At 47.9% G+C, this 8,060-nt stretch overlaps 2 protein-coding genes across 4 annotated transcripts in view; one reads left to right on the top strand and one right to left on the bottom strand.

Annotated features, from left to right (window-relative positions):
• Positions 1 to 7,355, top strand: part of LOC125426408 (JNK1/MAPK8-associated membrane protein-like) — a 10,198-nt gene extending 2,843 nt beyond the window's left edge. The window contains exons 2-5 of the mRNA XM_048484665.1: positions 737 to 943; positions 3,960 to 4,141; positions 4,795 to 4,871; positions 6,723 to 7,355. Coding sequence (XP_048340622.1) covers positions 737 to 943; positions 3,960 to 4,141; positions 4,795 to 4,871; positions 6,723 to 6,941 — 685 coding nt within the window. The 3' untranslated portion in view covers positions 6,942 to 7,355. The remainder of the gene's footprint in view (positions 1 to 736; positions 944 to 3,959; positions 4,142 to 4,794; positions 4,872 to 6,722) is intronic.
• A 59-nt stretch (positions 7,356 to 7,414) lies between these two features.
• LOC125426958 (kinesin heavy chain-like) overlaps positions 7,415 to 8,060 on the bottom strand; it is a 28,103-nt gene continuing 27,457 nt past the window's right edge. For 2 of the 3 annotated variants that reach the window (XM_048485858.1, XM_048485861.1), the window contains one exon: positions 7,415 to 7,968. Coding sequence is in view for 1 of the 3 variants with exons in the window: in XM_048485860.1 (XP_048341817.1) it covers positions 7,594 to 7,617 (24 nt within the window). In the remaining 2 variants the exon portion in view is untranslated. The remainder of the gene's footprint in view (positions 7,969 to 8,060) is intronic. The other variant, XM_048485860.1, reaches the window with a different exon arrangement.

Here is an 8,060-nt window from a genome sequence, read left to right as displayed (position 1 = left end):
TTGGAACTACAATTCCCATCAGCCTCTGTCAGCATGGCCAATTGGCCATGCTGGTAGGGGCTGATGGGAATTGTAGTTCCTGAACATCTGGAGAGCCGCAGGTTCCCTAACCCTGGACTAAACAAAGGCAACTGTGACTTGGCTGCATCCAACTTAGCATTAATCTCACTCACCTTTCTAAAATGCCAGCAATATGAATTTCCAGACAAGGGCTCATTCTGCACATGTAGAATAATGCACTTTCAAACTGCTTTCAGTGCTCTTTGAAGCTGTGCGGAATGGCAAAATCCACATGCAAACAGTTGTGAAAGTGGTTTGAAAACGCATTATTTTGCATGTGCAGAAGGGGCCAAGAAGTCTGTTTTCATGTCTTGTTCTTGACAAAGCAGGCTTGAACCCTGCAGGTTTGTTAAAAGCAAGTTTTCTGTGGTGTCAGGATGGATCATTCGGATCGGGGTAGAAGAATAAAGGGTTCGGAGGGAGGGGTATTGTGCGACTGCTTTAATTCGTGCCCTAATGAGTGCAATGAGTGTAATTTTGTACATTTGCATGCATAATGAGTTTTGTCCTACTGATTTGCACAGCTAATAGCAGCCTCTTATGCCAGAGGAAGGCACTTTTGTTAGCTAAGCAAAGCAGTAGGCTGCAGACCGTTAACTCCAATGTATTCAAAGGGAGTGGTTAGGAATTTAGTAACGGTTTATTTGCAAAGCTGATTTTCCGTCTCTCCCTCCAGCTCCAGTGCATTGTTCCAGCACCTCACCGCTTTAATCGAATGCAGCGTGGCGGCAATTGTCACGCTGCTCGTAAGCGATCCTGTGGGCTCCCTGCAAATACGGTCGTGCAGAGTGAAGATGCTGTCGGACTGGTACACCATGCTTTACAACCCCAGCCCCGACTACATCACCACGATTCACTGCACCCATGAAGCTGTCTACCCTCTGTGAGTATTGCTTCTGCAGCTTCTCTTGCGGTGCCTGTAACAGCGTCAGTAGCTGTGATGTGTTATTTAAGAGGTACTAGCAGGCCTGGCCACGCGTTGCTGTGGCTCAGTCTGGTGAAGTGGAAAAGAAAGAAAAGGAGAAGCGAACGGTTCGAACATGTGTCATTGCACAATGCTTGCAAGGGAGGGGAGGGGCAAGGGGCCCCTCGCTTCCCTCCCTCTCTCCCGTTCCCTTGCATGGCACCCCGTCCTGTCCCTCCCTAACGTTCCCCTTCCTCTGCTAGGGTAGGTGGGCCATGTCCGGGTGGCTGGCCCTGTCCCTTTCACTCCCTTCCCTTGCAAGCAAATTACCCAGCTTAAAACACGCTGGGAGGCATGAGCTACGTTGTGTTCAAATTTCAGAGCGTTTGGTCCAGCAAACCCCCGGACCCTCCCTCACCTTCCCCTTTCTCCGCTAGGGTGGGTGGGCCATGTCCAGATGGCGGGCCCCATCCCTTTCACTCCAGATGGCAGCGGTTTTCAAGGAAGGCATGGTTGGTTCCCTTGTATCAGAGGGTGTTACTTTGAAGGCCAGCAGTTGGCGCTGTTGTGGAACAGAACTGTTGTTCCAACTGTCACAGGTGTGGCATGTACACAATAACTGGCACAGTTGTGACATGTACACAACAGGAGGTGTGGAAACAGTATGGAAACCTGGCCACATGCAAATGCGACGTTGTGTGAAAATTTCAAAGCAATCGGTCCAGTAGTTTGGGAGATTACCTGTCAGCAGAAAAACGCACCGATAGATTTATATATATATATAGATGAAGAGTATTTATGCCCTGCCTTTTTATAGTTGTGTTCAGGGCGGCTTACAAAATACATCAAAAACAATATAAAACCAACAACAATGAAAGCAGCACAAATAAAAACCCCATACAATAAGTAAATCACACCATACCATAAAAAAGTCATACCTACAATAAATGACACCTATAAAACCTAAATTACTGAGTGGTTAAGAGCAGGTGGGCTGTAATTTGGAAAACCAGGTTTGATTCCCCACTCATCCACTTGAGCAGTGAACCCTTATCCGGTGAACTGGATTTGTTTCCCCACTCCTACACGTGATGCCTGCTGAGTGGTCTTGGGTCAGTCACAGTTCTCTCCAAACTCTCAGCCCCACCTATCTCACATGGTGTCTGCTGTGGGGAGAGGAAGGGGTTTGTAAGTCGCTTGAGTCTCCTTAAGAGGAGAGAAAGGTGGGGTGTAAATCCAGACTCTTCTCTTCTTCTAAGTCATGTATTGTTGGCAGCTGCCCAGAGCCCAACTTACTGGAAAAGGGTAGAATAAATGAGTTGAATAAACCACTTGTAAGGAGAGTGGCTTACAAGCTCCTTTCCCTTCCTCTCCCCACAACAGACACCAGGTGAGGTAGGTGGGGCTGAGAGAGCTCAGAAGAACTGTGACTAGCCCAAGGTCACCCTGCAGGAATGTAGGAGTGCGGAAACACATCTGGTTCAGCAGATAAGCCTCTGCCACTCAGGTGGAGGAATGGGGAATCAAACCTGGTTCTCCAGATTAGAATCCACTTGATCTTAACCACTACACCACGCTGGGTAGTCTGCTGCCAACACCTTTGCAGCATAAATCATTGAAACTGTTATCTCTTATGGATCTCAAGCCATCCCAGCATCTCTAAATAGCTCTTCTCTGACTTCACTAAATAGATGGCATAGTAAGATATCAAAGATGGGGAAATACTTGAATGGAAACTCTGCTCTCTGGTCTTCACTGTAGTGGCAAGCGTTAATTAGTATGATGGCTGAATATCAGATACTGACCTCAATTAAAACTATTTGTTAATGGCTGTTGCATACAAAAGCAGTCATGGATTTGGGCCATCCTGTCAGCCAAATTGCCTCTCCCCCTATGCACTGCCACAACAGCTTTGATCATCTGAGCAGGGCCTTCTGCGGGTGGCACCCTGCAAATGGGCAAGATCAGCAACTTCCTATGCAGAGGTCTTCTCCGTTGTGGCTTTCACCTTATGGAATGGCCCATTATCACCCCCAGGCTGGACTTCAAGCCTATCAGCAGCCCTATATCGATGTCTTCTCTTTAGTTGAAAGCCTGTAATTGTGGTTTCCTCCAGATGTTCATGGACTACAATGCCCAACAGCCCAATTGACCATGCTGACAGGGGCTGATGGGATTTGTAGTCCATGCACATCTGGAGAGCCACAGGTTGCAGACCCCTGCCCTAGGCGATCACAGTGGCATCAAGAAATGTCTGAACTGCACTGACACGGTTGCTTCAAAATCTAATACATGTTTGTCTAGTGTGTGATTAATCCCCAGGGGACCCAAATGAACTGCAGTGGCCTGACAGGCTCTTGTTATCTGTGTTTCCTGGCCACCTGAAGAAAGGGAAAAGGATCGGTTCAGAGGCTGCATAGCAGAGATATCCATCCTGCTGCACACGTTGGAATTACAGAAATGAGAGCAGAGGAGCGGGAGGTGGAAATCGTATAGATTGCAGTGCCTTATAATGCAAGTTCTCCAGTATGAGGTAGTGGTTAAGAGCAGCAAGGTCCAATCTGGAGAACCAGATTCGAATCCCCACTCCCCCAGATGAAGCCTGTTGGGTGATCTTGAGCCAGTCACAGTTCTCTGTGAACTATCTCAGCCCACACGAAGGCAGGCACAGGGGCATACCAGCTCTGAACACCTCTTGCCTTGGAGACCTTGCAGGGTTGCCGTAAGTCAGGTGCAACTTGATGGAGTGCGCATACACATCGTGTGAGCTCTCCAGGAACAGTGACCTGATTTTGACATGTACAGAAGGAGACATTTGGGGAAGACGGCTGTGTCAAATGGCACTTGGTAGCACGGGCACAGTTGGGGGACATTGTTTGGACGTCATGCCGGTCATCGTCTTCGGGCTGTCTTCCACATCAAGACAACAGTCTGCCATTCTCAGCGTTCCATGGCTGTGTTCTAACGCTTCCAATCCCTTTTCATCTCCTTGCAGATACACCATCGTGTTCATCTACTACGCCTTTTGCCTGGTGTTGATGATGCTGCTCCGGCCGCTTCTGGTGAAGAAAATTGCTTGTGGGCTTGGGAAGACAGATCGATTTAAGAGCATCTACGCAGCTCTCTACTTCTTCCCGATCCTAACATTGCTTCAGGCAGTTGGAGGAGGCCTGCTGTGTAAGTCGTCTTATTTTCCAGTGGTACAGCCATAGCTTGCAATGGGTGGCAGGTTTGCTGTGGGCAAAGGAAGTAGGCTTTCTGGAGTATGCCGTAGAAATCACCACCAAGCACGAATGTCTTGTGCATGCCAAAGTGGCTCGTGTTTCTGGGAAAAGACTAACCAAATATTTTGGGAAACCACTTGGGGTACAAGATGCTCTCTGCTAAAAGCAGCCAAGCGTAATTAATGCCCCCTGTATGTTGCCCTCCGCATGTCAGCCATCCTGAAAGGACAGCAACATTCAGATGCATTAGAGCAGCGATGGCGAACCTTTTAGAGACTGAGTGCCAGGGGCGGAGCAAGGGAAAACTGCGTCCTGGGCACGTGTGCGCCCTGCGCCCCTGCCTGCCCTGGAACGCCACAAAACACCCCCGTCCCACCCCTGGCATGCCCTTGCCACGCCCCTGCAGGGTCACGCACCCAGTGCATAGCGCACCCCTCGTCCCCTTGACACTATGCCACTGCCGAGTGCCCAAATTGGGGCGATGGCATGTGCCCACAAAGAGGGCCCTGAGTGCCACCTCTGGCACCCGTGCCATAGGTTCACCACCACTGCATTAGAGAGAATACTGTCGCCATGTCAAGGTAACCTACCGCTGTTTCCTTCCAGACTATGCCTTCCCGTACATCATCCTGGTGTTGTCTCTCGTTACCTTGGCTGTGTACATGTCGGCTTCCGAAGTTGAAGTAAGTAAGATGCTTTTAAAGTTGCCTTTGGGTTTTGAGCTAGAATGTGAAAGCTGAAAAGCGGGAGGTAAAATGGAAACAGCAACCATAGGCTCAGAAGTGGTGGGTGGTGTGTGTCTGGAACAAGAATATTGTAAGCCGGTTGGATCATTCTTGTGAGCCGCCTTGAATCAAGAGGAAAAGTGAGATATGAATGTTTTAGCGAATAAATAAAATGACTATAGACCACCCAGTTCCATCGTTACCTTTCACGTACCTCCAGAACGGCGTTTTGTGTAGAATTTTTGCCCATTAGCGCTTGGGGCTGGCTTTTATTCCCATTATGTGGTTAGGGGAAGCTGTTGTGTAAAGCTTGTGAGTAAAGCAAGGGGCTCGCACCCATCAGCGTTCTGAGCAGGCAAAATGCAGAAGAGGCCCGGAGGTGGGGGCAAGAGGAGAATGCGGCAGAAGCTTTTATTTATTTCAACAGTGGCGGTGTTTAGTTTGCTCTAGCCTAAGCTGATAAACTACCGGCAACATGGAAATCCAATTGCAGTTACAACTGTGATAAAGCTGGTCAGGATTAAATTATTGTCTTAAGGACCTTAATTAAGAGTTTAATACAAAACCAGGTCCCCTATAGAAATAATGCATAGTCAGTAATTAATTTCCCAGTTGAAAAACTGTGAACGCTAATTGTCACACGTTTTGTTTTCTTCCTCAGTATGTTACAACCCTACATGGGAGTTCATGATTTGCAGTTTACTTGACACGTGGTGTGCTTTGCACGCAGTTTTTTTTTCAATTGCGTCTTATCGTGTGTGTGATAATCGAAGCCCGAAGAGGCAATTGTTGTTTTGTATTAAACTCTTTTGTATTAAACTTTTAATTAAGGCCCTTATGATTATAGTTATAGACCAGCTTTATCACGGTTGTAATTGTACTTTGTTTACTCGAGCGATAGCTGCTGTTACTTTGTTGGGCAAAGACAGGCCCTTCTAGAGCATGTGACAAAGGAGAGAAGGTTGATCAGTAACAAGGGACGGTTCGCTGCTTTTCGGTTGCCCCGGCTACCGTAGGGCAGTAAGCCAGTCAATTTCCAGTTTTTTGTCCTGCCAACTGTTCTGGGTGTGATGGAAGTGTATATACACCGGCGCCCCCATTTTGGAGCTGTAAGTATCCAAAAGATGGTTCCTCAAGTACGTTGTGGAGAACTAAATCCGTACCTGCGGGACAGTCTTGTCCTATATGTCCTGAATCGGCCCCTGCGGTCAGCAGAGGCCAATCTGCTGGTGATCCCTGGCCCCTCAATGATGCGGCTGGCCTCCACTCGGGCCAGAGCCTTTACAGCTCTGGCCCCCGCCTGGTGGAATGCTCTACCTCCAGCTACACGGGCCCTGTGGGATCTTAATGAGTTCTGCAGGGCCGGCAAGACCGAGCTGTTCCACCGGGCCTTTGGGGAGGCTGGCCGCTGATGCCCCCCCCCTTATGACATCCGTGGATCCTGCCGTCCCCCCCTCTCTCTTAGGGGATTCGTTAGTAGGACACCATCTGTTGCAATTGTTATTAGGACGCTGCATTTTAAATGGGTTTTGGTTTTAATGTATAGAGCCATTTATTTAATGACTTATTTAATTAACTTTAATATATTGATTTTATTTGTGCTCTATCTATATGTTCTGCTGTTCACCGCCCTGAGCCCTTCGGGGGAGGGCGGTATATAAATATAATAAATACATACCTACATACATCTATTTGTGGAGAACTAAGGAAAAGGGTGTGCTTTATTCTGTCCCTCTATTGTTGAATGCTTCAGACAATGAAAACGTTAAAAACATACTAATGAGAAAATGTTCTCTTCTGCTTTGCAAGACTTTCAAGGATCTCTTTGTCAGGAAGAAGCGGCTGATCGTGCTGTTCAGCCACTGGGTGCTTCACGCCTACGGGATCATCTCCATTTCCAAGCTGAATTACATTTACCAGGATTTGCCTCTGCTTGCCCTGGTGCCCGCACCGGCTCTTTTTTACTTGCTTACTGCCAAGTACACTGAGCCTTCCCGGATACTCTCTGAAGGAGCCAATGGACACTGACCTTAACGGACGCCAAAAAAATGCAGGTAACAGACTCTATGATCTTTGGAGCCGCTCGAGTTCGTCTGACCTTCTCATCTTAGAGGAGTCGTTGGTTCTCTCTGGAATGCCTCCCACATAAAAGCTCTCTGGGTCCATCCAGACTTCCAAGTGGGCTCTTCCCTCTACGAGCTACAGCTGGACAATCCATTACCTGGAACGTCTCGACAGAAGGATCCAAAGGTCCTGTTGACTCCAGCGGCAAAGGATCAAGACCCATCCTTAAACAGACATTTGTGCATGACGTGTGAATGCGACACATTTTGTGTGAGGTACTTGGCGACACAGTCTGAATGCTTATTTATTTCACGGTGCAGTATTGCGATCTCATCTTTATGAAAAACAGTAAAATAAAACTTCTGTAGTGTAATGACAGCCACGCCCTCCCAGATCTTCATTTCCAGAGAAGAGAGATTTGACAGAACGCTATAACAAACTTTCCAAATAATTTTGGTTTTATTTGTGGAGGGGGTGCGTGTCTACATAACAATGTTTGTGTTGATGGGATTTGCACAGTGAAGATTCCTGTGGCAGACTGGGCCTTTTCAAGCATCTTTTGGCTCGCAGTTGCAAAACCGGGCATTTCTTTTCTCCAGAGTTCCAATGGAATCTGCTAGGCAGTAATGACAAAGCTCTCCTGCAAGTAAAATGAGTTGTATGAGCGCATGAGCAAAGCCCCCGGCTCAGCAAAGGTGCACCAAATAAACACAGTCCTGTGCCAAAAGTTTAAAATTCTACACCCGGGAAAGCTGAATTCTACAATGTATTCGATGTCTCCTATTTTCTTCACAGTTTGGTCAGCCATCTTGGGCTTCTCAGTTAAGGGGAAGCAGAAGAATGAAAAGGATATGTAAAGGGATTGTGCTGTTCACCGCAGTTCGTACAGACTGCCTTGGTGACCCTCCCAATGGCCTGTACGGTGGGCCTTTCTCATTATCCCCGTGCTATCTGCTTTTCCATTTCACGTTTGTGTTTTTGAGCAGGCCACCTAGAGCAGTGATGGCGAACCTATGACACGGGTGCCAGAGGTGGCACTCAGTCTGTGGGCACGCGCAAACAGTCACCCCCCCCACACACACA

The sequence above is a fragment of the Sphaerodactylus townsendi genome, linkage group LG02 (assembly GCF_021028975.2).
Source record: "Sphaerodactylus townsendi isolate TG3544 linkage group LG02, MPM_Stown_v2.3, whole genome shotgun sequence".
NCBI classification, from domain to species: Eukaryota; Metazoa; Chordata; class Lepidosauria; order Squamata; family Sphaerodactylidae; genus Sphaerodactylus; species Sphaerodactylus townsendi.
The sequence above is the reverse complement of the archived record's forward strand: the minus strand, read 5'-3'. Positions and strand labels throughout refer to the sequence as shown.